The following is a 21,129-nucleotide window of genomic DNA, read 5'->3' on the forward strand; positions in this document are numbered from 1 at the left end:
ATAGCTGCACATCCTCTAGTTGCTGTATGTGGGACGCGGCCTCAGCATGGCCGGAGAAGCAGCGCGTCAGTGTGAGCCCGGGATCCGAACCCAGGTCGCCAGCAGTGGAGCGCGCTCACTTAACCACCAAGCCACGGGGCCGGCCCCTACTACCATTATTCTTAAATGAAGACTTTCATCAAGGTGCTTAGAAAACTGTATGCAAAGACCGAACTAGATCTTTTAAAGATTTTCTCGATGAAAAAAGAGTCATTTATAGGATAAATAATTATGAGTATTGTTGGATACTGTATAAGGCACCGGGAATACAGTGATGAAGAAAATAGATACAATTCTTGCCTTTGCAGAGCCGAAGCTCTACTCCCAAAGCGTTTAATATTTAGGTAGAGGGACAGCAAAATATATAATTTAAAAGAATACAAAGCACCATATCTGCCAGTGCAAGATGTGAGGCTGCAAAGCGGAAGTGCAGACCAGTTAGAGGGGACCAGTCAGGGCAGGCTTGTCTGGAAAGAGCAGGCACAGAAGTGAGTGCTGAAAGCCATCAAGCACATGGAGGGAAGGAAAGGAGGCCATCATGGGAAGATGGCACAAAGTCCAGGAGAAAGGAGAGTAGGCAGATTCACTGACCTGGGACTAAAAGATTGAACTGGGAAATGATGAAAGGTTCGGTTAGGCTATTAGGAGGGAGGGACCCCACTGGCTAAGGGATCTGAACCCTTGGCAAGGGAAGTTTAGATTGAACATGGTGGGAAGCAAGAAATTACTGTGGATTCTTGATTAAGTTAATAGTAAGATTAAAATACCTGGAATAGAACAACTCTATGTGAGATTAGATTAAGACAGAGAAATCAGCTGGAAGTCAGCACAATCTATCTAGGACAAAAGAACTCCAAAAGAGGAAGTGGCCATAATAATTATTGTGATGATAATAGCTACAGTAGCAGAAACAGAAATAACCATTAACATTTGCAAAGAAAAATAAAATTTAATAAACATACTGAACATTCGCTACATGCCAAGCACTGTTCTAATTCTTCACAAGTATTATTTCATTTAATCCTCACCCAACCCCATGGGGTAGGTATATCATCATCCAAATATTACAGATGAGTAAGGAGTCAGAGAGGGTTAGGAACTTGCTCAGAGTCACACAGCTAATAAGTGGCAGAGCAGCACTGAATCCAGGCAGTCTGCCTCAGAGGCTCAACTCTTAAGTACTACTCACAACTTTCCCTAAAGTTCTGACCTAAAATAATTGTCCCCCAAATTCAAAAGTCTGTCTTTATAACGTGCATTTGCTATCCCAAATACTGCAGTTATCACAGAAGAAGGATAACTTTGTGACCCAGCATATTATACACAACCACAACGAGCAACTCCAGAGTCACAGTAATGAGATTCCCCTCTCATTTCCCACTGTTGCGATCTCAAACTCAGAACACAACTGTCACAACCCACTTCTACGCACCATGTGGACACCACAACATCAGTACTGACTCATACGCATGGACTCAATCACTCACACCACTTCCTGACTCCCTTAGGTTTCTTGATCAGTTTCTCACAACTACTGTCTACTTTGAGTCAGCTTAATGTCTAAGAACTGATGCACAGTACAAAGCAGCAAGCTGTAGGCTGTGTTCTAAACCTAAAATTACCCATCGCAGTTCTCTTCCTACTGAGTAACACCAATAGGCTACAATGGATATATGACCACCCAACCTTCTTCTGAACCAGAGAATACACTAATGATGGTCTTCACTGCATTACACATCTAGTGTCCATGCCCATTCCCTCCCTTCCCTTCCTCATCATACACATCTATCCTTTGAGTGATGCATAACATAATCTCTTACATTATTTAAGTAACTTCAATATTTGCTCAAAAGTCTGTCCCTTTCACTTCTATCTGCATTAGGAATTAGACTGTAAGCTCATAGAAGAAAAAAATGATTTGGATATAGTTTATTTGTGTAATGTGATATACTGATAAGTAACTAATGAAAGCCTTTTGATACCTTCATGCCTGTTCCCTCTTCATCAATCCCCAATTAAATCATTTTAAATGATTTCAATTCCAAGCTCAAATTGCCCTCCAAAGTATACTAAAGCAAGAATCTGAATTATTGGGAAAGTTGGAAACATTCTTTTTTCTAACTTTAAAACATTTTTCTAACTTTAAAAACATTTTAAAGCTCATGGTATCTGCTAAGTTACTGCAAGGGAGAATGGTACAGTGGTTAAGAGTGTACGCTCTGGAATCACCTAGACCTGGGTTACAGTCGACTCTACCACTTACTAAGGAAATAACAGAACCACCTCATAGGGTTCTTATGAAGACTAAATGAGATTATATTTGGAAGGCACAGTGGTAGGCACATATTAAATGCTCAAGAAATAGTTGTTATTGTTACTGCCAACCCAATAGCATCTATGTGGTTCTATTTACTAAGTTCCACAACTCAGCAGCATTCATCACAGCATGCCACCCGCCATTCTACACAGAGCAATGCACTGAGTTATAATGAAGATACATAAGGATTAAGAGAAAGTCTCTATTTTTACGAAGTGGCAGCACCTAGCACACAGCAAGGGCTCCCTAAATATCTGTTGAACAATGGGAAAAAATAGAGAGCACATAAGATATAAACATAAACATAAAACAACATATAAACATATAGAGGGGCTGGCCGGGTGGCACAAGCAGTTAAGTGTGCGTGCTCTGCTGCGGCGGCCCGGGGTTCGCCGGTTCGGATCTCGGGCACGCACTGACACACTGCTTGTCAGGCCATGCTGTGGCGGCGTCCCATATAAAGTGGAGGAAGACGGGCACGGATGTTAGCCCAGGGCCAGTCTTCCTCGGCAAAAAAGAGGAGGATTGGCAGATGTTAGCACAGGGCTCATCTCTTCACAAAAACAAAAAAAACAAAACAAAACAAAAACATATAGGAACAAGAGAGCTGTACAGAATTATATGCACAAATACAGGCATGACTAGAGTGACCTAAATACTCTCCTGATACTTCAAAATCTCAGGGAAATTACTAATATTGTGTTTACCGTGGATAATGTGTGAGGCAAGGATGACTAAATTTGACTTCCATAATCAAATTCATACATTAATCAGAAAACAGCAGCTCTTTCCCCTCCTTGATTTGAATATACTAAATTGAGAAAATATGGCATTTAGTCAACGGTTACTGAAGGAGCTGGAGCAAACACAACTCTGTTCCTTTACGCTGTATTTCTAGAGTTAAAGAGCACATCATTAAGAGACCCCGTTAGCCAACTGGCGGAGATGCTTCCATCTGTAGGAGCTCACACTTCTCTCTTCAGTATTACATAAAAGTAATGCTTTTTTCTATCCTTTATCCTGTTCGTGTAATGGTAAAAGTTGCTATTTGCAGATATTTTCCAAAAGGTTATGACTGTTATTGGGAATTTTTAATAAGAGGCCCTCTCACTCCAGCGGGAAGACAGGGAAAGATGTTTTCATTTGGCCTCACACCTAACTCCGCCCCCCCAACACCCCATCCACTCATATTAGTTCTGCTCATAGACCCTTTGCCTGAGCACTCCCCCCAGTCCCCCTCCAATCTAAGAGGAAAGCAGGCAGCAGCCTTGGAAAGAGTTACTTCATCCCGTTGGCTAATGGGTCACATATTCCATGGGAAAGGATCCAGGTATGGAAAAGAGGGGATGGTTAGGCCTGTATGTAAGGAGAGAGAGAAGAGGATTAACTACATGGTTTGTAGGTCTGGGTAAAAGGTGATAAAATTCCAGTGTTGGAGTGAAATGGGAATATTTTCCCATTATGTCCACATGTTGCCAGCTCCCCCGGTGCCTGCTGGCATCTTCCCAGGCTTCTGTCTGGCACCTTCACCAAATACCTCAAAGAATCAGACTCATTCCAAAGCTTCACTGAGGGGGAGGGGGAGGCAAAGGGTCCTGCCAAGTACTTTGATCTATGCAGGGGGTCTCAAGGGATTCAGCCCAGGGAGGGGTGGGAGGGAGGACGAGAGCCTGCCAAACACATTCTCTCAAGACTTGTCACCCACGGGGTTCTCAGCCCCACCAAGGAAAGTTTAACTTTTCTATTCTTTATGATGTTGGGTTTAAAATAACAAATCACTAGGGCAAAAGAGCATTCCAAGAGAAAAAAGTCCCAGATGAGTTGGGAATAGATCCTATTCTTTTTGACTCATGTCTAAGAAAATAAAAAGCAAACTTGTACCACAGTTGACTTTCAATAGCAATTCCATTTGGCAGCCGAAACCCAAACCCAAACTAGTGCCGTCTATGAGATTCAAACAACACGGGGGCTCCTGGCACGGGACTGAAGGAAAAGCTGTCGGACAGGAGCCTTCACGCCAAGGTCAGAACAGAGACAGGAAAAGAGAGTTCCAAGGCATATGACCAGGGCCTTACAGCCCATATAGCCAGGGTCACATGAGACCCAGGCTAAAAGGCCTCCAGCATGACCCAGGGCCAGGTAACAGGACTTGCAGCCTGGGGCTGTAGTAGTTGCTGTATCAGAACTAGATCCTATGTTTCTTCAGCACAAAAGGTCTGGCTGCCAGTGTTTACTGTACAGTTTCTAGTCCAGACTGAATTTAAGGATTTCCCAATATGAAAGACCCCTCAGAAAGTCAGTTTCTGCACATACAGGAAATAGCTCAGACCATGTGAAAAGAGAACTGGGGAATTTAAGATGGAGTATTGACCACACACACAACACAGCCACCTTCCCCTCTTCCCTTCGAGTCCCACTAAAAGGACAGAAAAGATATTTTTAAAAGAACGAAATGATAACAAGTCTAGAAAACAGGTAAAGGAGACAAGAACAGACCAAAAGTATAAGGAAATTCTGAAAGATAGAAAGCAGATGGGATCAAGTTGAGAAAACAGAGCAGAGGAAGGCCCAGCCCCAAATATCTGAGGTAAGAGTGATCTTCTCAAGGAGCCCTCTGAGAAGTTCCAAGCTGGTAATGAACAAACATGAAGAGCAGGAGTGGGCCAAGGAACAAGAATTACAACAGTGAGGCCAGTGGGCCTTCTCCACACCCAAAGCTTTTGCCCTCGGGATAAAACCTAATGATGACACCCTCAGGAGGACATCTTGGGTGGGTATAGGGATCTGAGAGAAGAGATCAACTTGAGGCCCCTCCATCCCTACAACAGACACAAAGAAGAAAGGAGAGGAAGGGTAGCTCTTCCCAAGAGGGAAATTACCAAAATCTTCCTCTGTATTCACAATAAGGCCTGCCCTATTTTAGTGAGGGGGAAGGAAGGGGCATGCTCTTCACCCATGTCCACCTAAGGTAATGTCACCCATATTTTTCCCTTACACAAAACCCACCTTCAGCCTCTCATCCAGAGAGAAGCTCTTAGAGAAACAAAACAGTCCTACACAACAGCAGGGGAAACCCAGGCCAGCTGCCAATTTCAGTCTAGTCTTTTGTTCATGAATATAACGCAACACCTAAGGTCATCAGAAAGCATCCTCGGAAAGACCAGCAGGCAAACTGTATCCATTAAGGAACAAAAGGCTGTCATAAAAAAAAAAAGAAAAAGGCAAATCAGAAATAAGAGTTTCTGGAAACTATGATAAGCCAATATAGAAGAAATACAGTAGGATAGAATGAATAATAAAACAGATGAGAGCTCAAACTGGTGATCCAGAAGATAAAGATGGGGAAGACAAAGAAAAATTAGTGAAAAGTTGACACGAAGGAAGACCCAGAATGCCTCAAAAAGGAGTTCTAAAAGCAGAAACAAAGACAAAAAAAACGGATAATTTTCCCTGAACTAAAGGAAAATAGTTTCCAGATTGAAAGGTCCAACCAAAGGTCCAAGAGGAAGAATGAAAAGAGACCCAGGCTTAATTACATACTGGTTAAATTTCAGAATTCCAATGCTATAAAGCTTCTATTGAGTTTAAATTTTTTTTTTTCTCTTCTTAAGCAGAGAAAATGAAGCATCGTTATCGAAGAGAATGTAAATGTTATAATCCTTTGAAATAAAAAAATAATAAAAAGTAACCAAATTTAGAGATGGAATGAGGAAGGGAGAATAGGAGGTGATATGTGCGAAATAAATATCAAACTAGAAATTAACAAATACAATGTAAAGTTGAGAAAAAAAGAAAGGTAAGTCAACCATATTAAGTTACTAACTACTGTTGTAAGTCTAGAAGGTGAGACTAGAGTTGAGATTTTATTTTATTCACTCTGTATATGTATTCAATTTAAAAACACCTTTTAATGAGGATTTCGCAAAGATTCAAGATACTGATGACTTTTGGGGAAAAAAAGAGGATGAGAAGGAAAAGCAGGAGGAGGGAGGGAGGACGGAAGTAAGGAAGAGAGGCAGGGAAGGAGGAGGAGGATGGGAGGAAAGGAGGAAGGAGCAGAAGCAGCAGCAAGGATGCCATACCAAATTAAGGTTAATTTCCTTCACGACGTTCAGGGCAGGAACCCACAGTTCTGCTCATAATAGAAACTAAATGTGTATGCTACCAATCAATTCTTAGTGCTGAGGAATTAACATAACAGTATGCTGAAAGCTGAAAAGAGGTACCTTTTCTGCTGACACCAAAGCCTGCCCTTCCCTAAAATCTGATCAAGTGACTTTATAGCCATAGAGTAACTGTTGGCACGAGAGGAGGTTACTGCCAGTAAGGTGAACAGTAGCCAACTCATACCCACCCTGAACCCATACTTCTGAATGCAGATTTCAGAAAGGAACATCTGCTCTTAATGAAAAGGAACTGTATTAGTAGCTAGGACCAAGGGTGAACGGGGAAGAACACATAAGGAGAAAGGTGGCCATCTGCCGCATACTTACATTGTTGATCAGGTAGACGCCCCGCCCCCTAGAAGAGGCCACTGGTTTTACTATCCAAGGTCCCCGGTCCTTTGAATATGAATCTGCTCAAAATATTGGGAGATAAAAAGTGGGAGAGAGAAACAAAGGGAAAGAAGGGACATGAGTTTATCATCTTAAATTTCAGCAATGGTTATCTACCCAGGTACCCAAAGAATTTTTCAAATTTCTAAGTGCAGGGCAGCAGCTAAAATAACCTGTATTTTTGGACTAGCCTTAAAAATGAAAACAAAAAGAGAGAGAGAGGGGGAACAGGAGAAAGAAAGGAGGAGGAGACAACAAAATTATACCCTATATTTTTTCCATTTCCCCTCTTGAACGAGAGGATGAAAACAAAATAAGGCAAATATCTGGATGTCAGTCTATTACTGTCACAAACAACTTTCAGGAATCTTTGAAACTCTCACCCCCATTAACTAAAGGACCTCCAGAGGCTGTCATTGCAGACAGTGACAATGTGAGCCAAATGCTAGATCTCCTAACATGCTCAGTTTCCTGAAGCAATTTCTCTGAGCTTGTAGGAAAAAATCACCTTAAATCAAACAATGTGCAAGTGGAGAGGGAGGACAATAATTTACAAGTGATTAAAAGATGCCCTTTACTTCTGTTCCTTTCCCAGGTTCAGATTTACACTTTAAATACGTTTGGATCATGGGAAGAGAAACCAGACAACTGACACTAGGACTCCCAGATGCTTGCAGATGGCTCTGCCCTCCACTTAGGGAAGGTCAGAGGACATGGGAGAGAAGCAGGGACAAAGGACTCCCTCTGATATGAGCCAAACCATCTTTTCAAGGCCTTGCAACAGGAACTTGACTTTGTCAGTCCCACAAACCATTTCACCAGGAGGAGAAAAAGATCCCTTTGTCCACTCTCCCCCATCTTCCCCTGCCTTTCCCCTTGATGCAACCTAACAGAATTAGGAGAAATGGAAATGTGCCACATGGAATTTAAAACTTTATGAGCAATTCCACTTCTAGAAATGTATCCTCCTCTTCTACTCACACATGTGTGAAACACTGTATGTACCAGATTATTCAATGTTGCATTATAAGAGCAAAAGATGTCCATCAATTAATTAAATACACTATATTCCATCTATATAATGGGGCCAGCAAACTTTTCTTTCGTAAAAATCCAGATAATAAATATTTTAGGCTTAGTGGGCCATGCAATCTCTGCCATAAACAATATGTAAACAGAGGGGCATGGCTGTGTTCTAATAAAACCTTATTTATGGACACTGTATTTCCTATGATTTCCACATGCCACAAAATGTTATTCTTCTTTTAATTTTTTTTTCAACCATTTAAAAATGTAAAAACCCTTTTTAGCTCATGGGATATATAAAAACAGGCATAAGCCTGGATTTGACTCAAGGGCTATGGTTTACAGACACCTGATCTACATCATAGAATATTAAGCAGACACACAAAACAAGAATGTTATTAATGAACAGATAGGGAATGATCTCAAAGACAGGCTGTTCAGTGAAAAAAGGGAAGTGCAGGTAATGTGGTATATGCTCCCATCTGTTCATACACACACTCAAGCGATATGCTAGTAAATGCAGAGAATGTCTCTAGAAGGAGAAGTAAAAAACACTGACCAGCTCTGGGGAGGAGAACAGGATGACTGAGGAACAAGAGGAGAAAGGAGGAGGGGCTGGCCCCGTGGCTTAGCGGTTAAGCGTGCGCGCTCCGCTACTGGCGGCCCGGGTTCGGATCCCGGGCGCGCACCAAGGCACCGCCTCTCCAGCCATGCTGAGGCCGCGTCCCACATACAGCAACTAGAAGGACGTGCAACTATGACATACAACTATCTACTGGGGCTTTGAGGAAAAAAAAGGAGGAGGATTGGCAATAGGTGTCAGCTCAGAGCCGGTCTTCCTCAGCAAAAAGAGGAGGATTAGCAGGGATGTTAGCTCAGGGCTGATCTTCCTCAAAAAAAAAAAAAAAAAGAATGACTACTAGATTAAAAAAAAAAGGAGAAAGGAGGCTCTTCACTCATTACTGTTTTGTATTTTTTTTGTACCATGGGAATATATTACCTTTCAAAAAATGTAACTTAGATAATTTATTTTAAAGGCCTGCTATACACGACATATTTATAGTTACATAAGACACATTAAATCTCTATAAAGTATAGCCTTGAATATATGTATACAGTTTATGTATTTTTCAATTTTGCCATTTCCCTCAGATTCTGAAGACACAATGGATTGAGCCCAGAAGAAGCTATCAACAGCAAAAGAAAACAAAAAATTACAAAATTTTCCAAACTTCCTTCATTCATTACTTCTAAGTACCCAATCCGTGTCAATCAGTTTGCTAGGTGTGGGGCATGCAGCAGTGAAAAAGACAGTCTTTGCCCTCACGGAGATGAGACTAGCAGAAAAGGCAGACGTTGAAAAAGTCATTACAGAGACACTGAGAGTTACAAAGAGGAAGCGCAGGGGGCTATAGGAATGCCTAAGAAAATGACCAAACCTGTCTGGAGACAGTACCCTTTGCAGTGGCAAGCAGATGCAGAAAACTCTTGTTTTCAGAAAAGGGAAAATCTACCTAAACGCAATCTTTGCCACCTAACATGTTTAACAATCTTACTTTGTGAACTAGTCTTATCAGAGGTTTCTGCCTCTTCTGTTGGTTCACTTTTACCATGTTCTTGAAATTCTAAATACCAAAGACTTGTGTTGCATGCTATGCTTTTCTCCTTGATTTGTTATATTTCAGAACAAAGATTGATTTCTTTCACAGGTTCTAAAAATGTGGGTAGGAAGCAAGAAATATCAGAAGCAAGAGCAGCGCAAAGAGCTCGACAGCCTGTCAGGATGCAGATGTACTAGACAGGGTCTGCAATTCTTTCTAGTGCCTTCCAGTCCTATGGTGGCAGCATGCTCTGTCTAATGGAAAGAGCACTGAGCCAGGAGGAAAAGATCTGAGTTCTAATTCTGACTTTTCAAGTGGAGGACACCACGGGTAATTTGCTTAAACTATCCAGTCTCATCTTTAAAATGAGAGGTTTGGTCTGATTTGTTAAAATCTCTTATAATTCTAATATTATGATTCTATAATCCTACTGATTGCTTGGAAATCCAGTCACCTGCTATTAACAGCTGACGTCGAAATTTTGCTCATTCCTTAGAATCATTTCTCAACCTCTTCTGCAACTAAAAATGGCCATAGGACACAATTCTGGCTAATCAGAAGTAAGCAGAAATCTGCAGGGGGTTTTGGGGAAAGTTTGCTTTTCTGACATGGCACCACCATATCTTCCTTGTTGCTTCCTTCTTCCTACGTAGAAAGCTGTCCACTTGGGGAAGCGGCTGGAGTTGGCAAGAGATTCTTAGTTGGGTTCATCAGGGTCACAGACCTCCAATTCTACTACATATTGTAACTGGCAACAGCGGCACCAGGAGCCTAGAAAGATCTGTGCCATGCATTCCCGGGAACAGTTTGGCAGCATCCAGGCTTTCATATCTCTTGAGGTAGTGGTTGGTCTCTGGGCTAGATCCCTATAGAGATAGATTTTAAGGTTTTTTCTTGTTAAAACAAAAAGCTATAAATTCATGAGATTCACCTTGGCTGGTATCGATAGTGTCTTTAGGCAATCCTCACGTCCATTTCTCACCAGTTCCCTTTCAAAGGCCCTTCACAGGCTGTTCCCATCCCTTTCGGCCCCTCTCAAATATCCAAACACATCTCTAGGCCCCTCATTCCTGGTGTGTATCCTCGACAACCTCCTCACCAAGGCTGGGAATTTGTAACATAAACCCACTTACCTGCTTTCCTCTCTATCTAAAACTTTATCTGGGTCATCACTTACCCTTTTTCCTTCCCTCCTTTTAGGGGAAAGACGTGCCCACCTCCTTCCTAAAGCTCACCCTGATACTTGGGCTCTTGATTTAACCCTCTCCTGCCTCCTCTGGGACCTCATTTCCTTGCTCATATCTTCGAGCTCTCTCTCCCTCTGATTTCTCCGTGGTTCTTCTTCTCTTTCTTTTTCTCTCCCTTGGTAATCACATCCACTGCCATACCTGCAACTTCTAGAATCTGTATCTCCAGCCAGAACTCAAAATTGCCTTTATAACTGCCTGTAAAACATTACCACGTGGATGCCTGTAGGCATCTCAAATCCAAACCTGGTCCAAAATTTAACCCTCCCCTGCCCCTTTAACACACTTCCTTTACATTCCTGGTTATACTCCCTGGTTAAAGACTTATCCATCCTCCGAGCTTCTTAGACTCACACCTCTGGAGATATCTTTGGCCCCTGTCTCACTCCTCACAGCCAGTAAGTAAACCTTGTTTACTCTACCATTCTTTCCATCCCTCCTTTCCATTCCAGCTACCTAGGTGCGCCCATCTTCACTTCTTATCTGGATCACTACAATAACCTTCAAAGTGACCGCTGTGTGTCTTCCCCCCACTCCCTCCAATTCATTTCATGAGGTCATTTTTCTTAAGGCCAGCCTGTTCACGTCCCTTTCCTTCTCAAAAATCTCTTATTGCCCAAACTCAGGTCAGCACTGGAGGGTCAGGAACATAAGAGTCATGGAGAAAATGGAATTTCCTAGTTATCATATGCTAGGTAGACACCAAAGGAAAAGAAGGGAACTTAAAACAGACTTTATGAAGAAGAAGAAGGTCTCTTTGAAAGAGGAAGTGGTAGGAATAGGTAGGTTTCTCCCCTAATACGTAAACTTAGCAACACAATTAACCTAATGATTTAGATTTCTCCCTAATGGATTTAAGTTTAGAGATCATGGACTCTGGACAACTGGCATCCTGGCAAGACTGAAACCAAGAAGATTCCTCATTACTATCAAGTCTTCCCTGTCCTCCCTCTTCCACAAACACAGTAAGTCCCTGTTGTGGTCTTTGGGTGGCAACGGCAATGGGTGGTTTGCCTCGGGGACTGAGGAACACCATTTGCCTGTAATTTAGCCCTGAAGCTAAATGTGGTGACCTTGGGTTACAGCTGTATTAATTCTATGTATTCTACTGACCTTCTGAACTTATTTTTGTTAAAAAGTAGAACACATCAGAGTTTGAACAATATGCTGAAGAAGCAATTCTACTGAAAGAAAGACAGGTCAGGCTTGAACTGATAGAGGAACCCTAACTTTATCCAATCATCTGAATGAGCATCCCCAGCCCTCAACCTGCCTCCAAAGCGTGGCGGAGAACAGCAGAATAAAAAATCGCAGAGAGGAGAAAGGGAAATTTTCAAGTTAGACTCCTTTAATCTTTAATAGGGAATTATTCTGGACTTTAATTTCTCATTAGGAATACAACAACAAGAAGAGTTCATATCGGGGATTTTTACATTGCTGACATGTTAGCTGAAGCATTTTTATACTAGCTTATTATTAATTTTATTATGTAACAATACATCTCAACATAACTTGAAATAGGAAATAATATTAAACATTTATTAAGCACCTATCAGGCACCATTCCAAGTGCATTCCATGCATTAACCTATTTAAACAGCCCAACAACACCATCAGGTCAGTACTAGAAATAGTCCCATTTTACAGAGGAGGAAGCTAAGGTGCAGAGAGGTTTAAGTAATGTAGCTAAAGTCACATAATAAAAATTCTTACCTACAAATTTCCAGCTTTAGGTGTACTATAGCTTTGAAGTTAACTTAATTCATCTAATTAATATTCTCTTCTGATCCATTTCAGAGCCTTCTATGGGCAAACACTGAACTGCCAACCAGGGGCCGGCCCCATGGCGTAGCGGTTAAGTGTGTGCACTCCACTGCTGGCGACCTGGGTTCAGATCCTGGCGCGCACCAACGAACCGCTTGTGGGGCCATGCTGTGGTGGCGTCCCACATAAAGTGGAGGAAGATCGGCATGGATGTTAGCTCAGGGCCAGTCTTCCTCAGCAAAAAAAAGGAGGACTGGCATGGATGTTAGCTCAGGGCTGATCTTCCTCACAAAAAAAAAGAACATGAACAGCCAACCAATGGTCCCAGCTGGAGCCACTAGTGCTATCAGAGAAATGGCCTCACCAAGGTGGAAGCAGGAGATCCTGATAACTGTCCCTGATGATGAAAGTCCCAGAGCATGAATAGCCCACTGGTGACGACCAGACTGTTAAGTCCAACAGGTTAAAAGAATTAAAAGTCAGTAAGTGCGCATGCTCCGCTGCTGGCGGCCCAGGTTCGGGCACGCACCGACGCACTGCTTCTCTGGCCATGCTGAGGCCACACCCCACGTACAGCAACTAGAAGGATGTGCAACTATGACCTACAACTATCTACTGGGGCTTTGGGGAAGAAAAAAAGGAGGAGGATTGGCAATAGATGTTAGCTCAGAGCCGGTCTTCCTCAGCAAAAAGAGGAGGATTAGCACGGATGTTAGCTCAGGTCTGATCTCCCTCACAAAAAAAAAAAAAAAAAAAAAAGAATTAAAAGTCAGGAAGTCTAGAGAGAACTTTCTCTTCCTCTACCCATAAAACAGGAATAGTCTCTCTTGGACTTACTGAGAAGAGCACTATCGATATGTCTCTCCACTCTGTATGTCATACCTGATCCTCTTCACAGAGGTGACTTCTCTCATTGGTGATATTGAGAAATGGTCATTACGCGCATACTGCCCAGTGTCTTTAGCAATAAACCACAGTGGTGAAGAGCATGGCCTCTGAAGCCAAACTGCCAGGTTTGAACCCTAATTCCACCACTTGCTAGCTGCATAACTTATGGAAGTTTCTTAAGCTCTCTGTACCTCCGTCTCCTCACCTGTAAAACTGGGAACAATAATAGTACATAACTCAGAGGATAGATGCCACTTAGAAGACAGCCTAACAGAAAGGAAATATTCATTAAGTGTTAACTATTATGATTATTACTATTTAGACTCTCACAAAGACCTACTTCAAACCTCCTCTGTACTCATGCCTCTCCTATATACTAAGCCCACTGAGTCAGGCTCTGACCCCATGGAGGAAAACCTGAAATAACCCATCTCCTCTACCTGGAGTGGGGGAGGTAAGTTCACTTCAAGGCAAAAGAAATAAGAAGCCCACTGAGACTCAGATGCAGGCCATGTGCTCCTCTCTGGCTTTACCAGCAGTACAGCTGACATTTAGATCCCTATTTAGCTCCCATGTGTATTTTTCAACTAGTCTGAACACCAAGGAGAGAGAGCGTGACTAATTTGTACCTTCACACTCTAACACCAAAAGATGCACGATACTTGTACCCCAAAGAACATACGTCACACAAGTCCAGAAATCAAGGTGACAGGAATATTGCTTAAATGGCAAGGGGAAAAGAGACACCAAAAAGGAAGCATATGTAGTTCAAATGCAGAAGTACATACATCTTTACATAGGCACTAACTGTGGTCAATGGAGAAGACACTTTTTGTACAAGACAGGGGAACATGTATATGACACTAATGTGTCCTTACATGAATGATACCGACAAGCTTGCTAAGAATAAACACACAGGTACACAATCAGAATAAAAACAGTTTTAAAGTTATCTCTGCAGCTGTTTTACTAAAGAAACACAATTTTTTAAGGATTTGAAAAGCCCTGATTGGTTACTGACTGAGGCAGCCCTTGGGGTAAGTCTGCCCCGAGTTCAGTTGTGGGGATGGGGGCGTTCTCAGTCAAGCACTTACTACAGAATTCCGCATACTCAGCCGGCAGCAGGAAGGTCTGAGGCAGGATGTGGAAAGCCTTGAATCCATGCGTATGCTGCATTCGAATGATGTTTTTGTACAGTCGGTCCTTCCGGGTTAGTTCATACGACCTAAAAATCATAAAAGTATTCCCATTTCAGTAAACCATGACTCAGAGGTTTTCCTGTGTTACCATATTCTAAAAAGTTTATAGTTTACAGTTCTAGAGCAGTTACTTGGGATAGTATTATATCCCAAATCTATCCCTTTGTCAAGCTCAAAAGTTTATTAATCATTTTCATGAAATGGATTTCTTAGGTAAGATTTATTCATTAAGGTATAATTTACGTACAGTAAAATCTACCCTTTTCAGTGTATAAGTCTATGAGTTTGAACAAACACATACAATTAGGTAACCACCACCAACATCAAGGTATAGAACAGTTCTAACATCCCAAAAAGTTACCCTAAGTCCCTTTGTAGTCAACCCTGCCAATCACCTCCAGGCCCTGGCAAACATTCCTCTGTTTTCTGTCCCTATAATTTTGCCTTTTTCAGGAAGTCAAATAAATGGAATCATATGGTATGTATCCTTTTGAGACTGGCTTCTTTCACTGAGCATAACACAGTTGAGATTTATGTTGCATGTATGTATTTCATTCCTTTTTACGGCTCAGTAGTATCCATTGTTTGGGTGTACGCGGTTTGTTTATCCATCCTCCAGTTAAACGACAAAAGAGCTGTTTCTAGTTTTTGAAGATTATGAATAAAGTCGCTATAAGCATTTGTGTACAGGTTTTATATGAATATAAATTTTTGTAAGTTTTTTGTGAACGTAAGTTTTCATCCCTCTAGGAGTAGGATTGCTGGGTTTAATAAGATTGTTTAGTAAGTTGTATTAGCTATCTATTATTGCTGCATAATAAATTACCCCAAAACATAATAGCTTAAAATAATAATAAATATTTTTTATCTCACACAGTTTCTGTGGGTCAGGAACACAGGAGTGGCAGAGCTGTCCACTGTAGCAGTGGTAGTTCTGTCTTGGTAGCTCTTCTTGTCCTGAGGTTACAGTCAAGATGTTGGCCAGGGTGGCAGTCATCAGGCTTGACTGGGGCTGGAGGACCCACCTTCCAGATGCTCACTCATAGGGGGCTGGCTGTTGGCAGGAAGCCTCAGTTCCTCCCCATGTGAATTTTTCCATAAGGCTAATTGAGTGTCTTTATGACATGACAGGTGGTTTCTCCCACATCAAGTGATCCAAGAGAGAAACAGAGCAAGAAAGAAGCTGCAAAGTCTTTTATGACGTAGTCTCAGAAGTAACTTACCATCACTTCTGCCATTATATTCGTTAGCAGTAAGTCACTAAGTCTAGCCCACATTCAAAAACAGAGAATTAGGCTCAACCTTTTGAAGGCAATGTCAAGGAATTTGTGGACACATTTTAAAACCACAAGTATATGTTTAACTTTACAAGCAATGACCAAATTGTTATCTAAAGTGGCTGTACCATTTTGCAATTCCCACCGGCAAGGTTTCAGTGTTCCAGTTGCACTGCATCCTGATCAGCACTTGGCATTGCCTGGTTTTTTGCTTTGTTTTTAGCCATTCTAATAGCTATGTAGTAACACCTCATGTGGTTTTAATTTGCATTCTGCTAAAGACTACCGATGTTGAACAACTTGTCATGTCCATATATGGTCTTTGGTGAAGTATCTGTTCAAATATTTTGCCCATTTTGAAAAATAAGATTGTTCCTTTATCATTTAGTTTCAAGAGTTACTGTATATTCTGGATACAAATTCCTTATCAGATATATGTTTTGCAAATATTTTCTCCCAGTCTAGGGCTTGTCTTTTCATTTTCTTAACAGTGTCTTTCAAAGAACAGACATTTTAAATTTTGATGAAGTCCAATTTATCAATTTTTTTTCTCTTATAGATTGTGCTTTTATTGTTATATCTAAGAAATCTTTACCTAATCCAAGGTCATAAAAATTTTCTAAATGTTTTCTTCTAGAAGATTTAGTTTTAGGTTTTACATTTAAGTCTATGATTCTTCTTGCCAAATCGGCTTTTTAAATTTGATTTATAAGTATAAAATATATTATAAAATAGACTTCAAATATACACAAACAAGAAAAGACTGTGTTCTAAGTTTGACTTTTGATAAATATACTCAAATTTAGAGGGTCCAGAAAGTAAATACATCAAATAAATTCTAGTCTCATAAAGCTTCATGAACAGTCTGTGACTATTCACCACTACAAACAATTATGAAATATTTTAGGAACACTATGTGCTTTATTTTAAAATCTTTTATTTATTTATTTTTTCCCCCAAAGCCCGAGTAGATAGTTGTATGTCATAGCTGCACATCCTTCTAGTTGCTGTATGTGGGACGCGGCCTCAGCATGGCCGGAGAAGCGGTGCGTTGGTAAGCGCCCGGGATCCGAACCCCGGCCACCAGTAGCGGAGCGCGCGCACTTAACCACTAAGCCACGGGGCCGGCCCTATGTGCTTTATTTTAATTGAATCATAATTCATTAATAGTACCAAAAAATCTGGATTACCCAAATAATGAAAAAACACTAGTATATCAACTAACAAGTTCCAAATCCAAAGCATTCTGGGAATTTTTATGCCACAGGTATCCAGAGGATGTGACCTTCTGAGATATATGGCCTGACAAAAAATTTCTCAGTTAATCCCAAGTGTAGATGCAGACCGATTAAGATACTAAAATATCAGAATTTCTGAGAAATTTTATTAATTTGTTTTTAGAAAGAAAGGTTAGTATCTTGGAAAACAGGACTGTCCAGGAAAATAAAACATGTGGCCACTTTATCCATATATATAGACCTAACACCACAGCAATAATTGCACAACCTCTCAGATACCTACATGGAACTTGTACCATTAGTATAAGTACCAATGGTCTGATATGTTTCACCTGCATAGTGCCCAAGACAGATCTTAATTTTAGACTGCAATGATCCCACTGTAGTCAAGTCCCAGATTACTAGGTTAAGAATCCCACTGACAACTAAACTACATCATTGAGATATGGATATATAAGAGGTAAAATTTTAAAGAAAACAAAGGATATGATCACCTTAAAATTCAGGGCAATCATTGCTGCCTATTGGGGAGTGTATTCTGGCATACTACAAAAAGGCACCTCAGTTAGCCTCAACTGGACTCATGAGTCTATGGTTTATGCCACCATTTAAAAACCATCTAAGGGGGGCCAGCCCAGTGGTGTAGTGGTTAAGTTTGCACTCTCTGCTTCGACGGCCTGGGGTTCGCAGGTTCGGATCCCAGGCGCGCACCGATGCCCGCTTGTCAAGCCATGCTGTGGTGGCGTCCCATATAAAGTAGAGGAAGGTGGGCACAGATGTTAGCCCAGGGCCAATCTGCCTCAGCAAAAAGAGGTAGATTGGCATCTGATGTTAGCTCAGGGCTAATCTTTCTCACACACACACACACAAAAATAAAATAAAATAAAAACCATTGAAGAATCTTTGTTGTAACCGTTAAAAACTTACTCTATCTGTTCCTCAGTTCAAATTTTTTATTATGATTTCTTAAATTCAAAGGTTGCTTTGCCAAATCCAGGTATTACAAATACTTCTTTCTTATCCACTGTCCTCTTGAGAAATCTAGAGCATAGGTATTAAATTTTAGTGTACATAAGAATCACCTAGAGAGTTTCTTTAAAATGCACGTTCCTGGCCCCAGCTCTCAAAGTTCTGGGATGACGTCTAGGATTCTGCATTTTAAACAAGTACCTCAGGTGATTTGGTACAGGTGGTCCAGAGGCCACTCTATAACACTCATTTACTCTAGTTTCACAGTCTCCAAACTAGGTGGATATACATTGCTTTTTAATATATATATGCCACAGGTATCTAGAGGTTTTAAAATATATAGCTTTCTAGGTGTATATTTACTTAGAAAGATTAAGCACATAGAAGGTGTTTTTTAAACACACATCTTCCCTGGGATGGTGATTCCATGAATCTGCAATGGGACCTGTGAATGTATATTTTTAAAAAGTACCCTCGGTGATTCTTATCATTAAGGAATTAGAAACACCGAACCAAAGGATAAGAAGAAGAACACATTCTCCTACAGATGTCCAGTTTTTAGTGGTCTCAAAACTGTTTTGCTTGGTATATACCCTATACAAATTTTGGGAGACTATATATCATTTTAGTCGGCATCTAAGATTTTTCATCATAAATTGAAATTGTTCCAAAGGATCCAATGAACGGCAAATATTATTTTAAAATATAACTGTAACACTACGGTTTTAAGTATATTCAAGGGAACCTAAATAACATCAGGATTCACTAGCCACCATACATTTAAAAAATGTTACTAAAGAAAAAGCTCTTTTTTGTCAGTAAATTTTTCACTTTTTTAAATATACTTTTTACTGAAGTTAACATATATACAGAAAAGCACACAAATCACCACTAGTGCAGAGCATGAAGAATTTTTACAAAGTGAACACACCAAGTGAACACACACAGACTGAGTATAGAACATTCCCAGCAAGCCAGAAGCCTCCCCCAAACTCCCACCAAGACATTATCCCCCCAATCACTCTTATTTTTACTTTTTCCATTCTATTTCCTCCAAAGAACAGCTTAGCCTAATAGAACATATTTAATGCTCATAAGTTTTTCACATCCTATCATACCTTCTCTACAACAAAAATATGCATATGAATTAATATGTAATATTTTTAAATTTCCTGTGATCATAAGTCTTTAACTGTTTATATTGGACTGATTATCAATGCAAGTATTATAGTACACAATTCATCAAAACACCATAAATATTATAAATTCTGGTTAAAATGTACATTATACCAATGTAAATTTCTCCATTTTGATAATTATACTATGATCATAACTGATGTTAACATTAGGAGAACTGGGTAAAGGATACATAGTAACTACATTATTTTTGCAACTTTTCTATAAGTCTACAATTACTAAAAATAAAAAGTTAAAAAATTATATTAAGAAAGAGTTCACAAAAACATGGAAACATTTTAAGTGTTAGAATTCCTCTTGCATGTGAGTTAGAAGTCTTTGGATTGAAAAAGGAGAGATATAGTAGCAGAAGCCACAAAGTGTATGCATTTAGGTAACTGATTATTCTGTCTTTTTTTTTTTTTTAATTTGTTGTTTATTGCAGTAACATTGGTTTATAACATTGTATAAGTTTCAGGTGTACATCGTTATACTTCTATTTCTGCATAGATTACATCATGTTCACCACCCAAATACTAACTACAACCCATCACCACACACATGTGCCGAATTATCCCTTTCGCCCTCCTCTCTCCCCACTTCCCCTCTGGTAACCACCAATCCAATCTCTGTCTCTATGTGTTTGTTTATTGTTGTTATTATCTACTACTTAATGAAGGAAATCATACGGTATTTGACCTTCTCCCTCTGACTTATTTCACTTTGCATAATACCCTCAATGTCCATCCATGTTGTCACAAATGGCTGGATTTCATCGTTTCTTATGGCTGAGTAGTATTCCATTGTGTATATATACCACAGCTTCTTTATCCATTCGTCCCTTGATGGGCACTTAGGTTGCTTCCAAGTCTTGGCTATTGTGAATAACACTGCAATGAACACAGGGGTGCATGTATCTTTACGCATTGGTGTTTTCAAGTTCTTTGGATAAATACCCAGCAGTGGAATAGCTGGATCATATGGTAGTTCTATCCTTGATTTTTTGAGGAATCTCCATACTGTTTTCCATAGTGGCTGCACCAGTTTGCACTCCCACCAGCAGTGTATGAGAGTTCCCTTCTCTCCACATCCTCTCCAACACATGTTGTTTCCTGTCTTGTTAATTATAGCCATTCTGACTGGCGTGAGGTGATATCTCATTGTAGTTTTGATTTGCATTTCCCTGATAGTTAATGATTTTGAACATCTTTCCATGTGTCTGTTGGCCATCTGTATATCTTCTTTGGAGAAATGTCTGTTCAGGTCTTGTGCCCATTTTTTAATTGGGTTGGTAGCTTTTTTGTTGTTGAGATGCATGAGTTCTTTATATATTTTGGAGATTAAGCCCTTATCAGATGTATGGTTTGCAAATATCTTCTCCCAATTGTTAGGTTGTCTTTTCATTTTGTTGATGGTTTCCTTTGCTGTGCAGAAGCTTTTTAGTTTAATGTAGTCCCATTTGTTTATTTTTTGTATTGTTTCTCAGGTAACTGATTATTAATTTCTCAAACATACAACACATTCAAAGAGTAATCAAGAAAACACGGGGTTAGAATTTATTAATACTGACAGAGTCCAAATTGAGATGGAATTCTCATACACCTACAGGAATATTTCAAACACTACTGAAATAAATAATAACTACTATCATGAATTAGGAATGCAGACTCTAGTGTGGGCTATTTAAAGACTGTTTAAATGCCTATTTAAAGTAGATGCATCTGATTCACTTCAAGCAACCAGTCACACATTTAGAAAACCAAATCTACATCTTCCAGGCAGTAAGGAAGAAAATAAGGTTTTTTTGTTTTTTGGGGTTTTTTTTGTGAGAAA

At 40.2% G+C, this 21,129-nt stretch overlaps 1 protein-coding gene across 16 annotated transcripts in view; it reads right to left on the bottom strand.

The window, feature by feature from the left end:
* TTLL5 (tubulin tyrosine ligase like 5) overlaps positions 1 to 21,129 on the bottom strand; it is a 300,941-nt gene that overhangs the window by 257,553 nt on the left and 22,259 nt on the right. For all 16 annotated transcript variants that reach the window (XM_087448166.1, XM_014784427.2, XM_014784432.2 and 13 more), the window contains 2 exons: positions 14,532 to 14,662; positions 6,850 to 6,932 (listed from right to left, as the gene is read on the bottom strand). In XM_087448166.1, coding sequence (XP_087304292.1) covers positions 6,850 to 6,932; positions 14,532 to 14,662 — 214 coding nt within the window. The remainder of the gene's footprint in view (positions 1 to 6,849; positions 6,933 to 14,531; positions 14,663 to 21,129) is intronic.

The sequence above is a fragment of the Ceratotherium simum genome, chromosome 24 (assembly GCF_057802395.1).
Source record: "Ceratotherium simum simum isolate JZ-2026a chromosome 24, ASM5780239v1, whole genome shotgun sequence".
In the NCBI taxonomy this organism is placed as follows: Eukaryota; Metazoa; Chordata; class Mammalia; order Perissodactyla; family Rhinocerotidae; genus Ceratotherium; species Ceratotherium simum.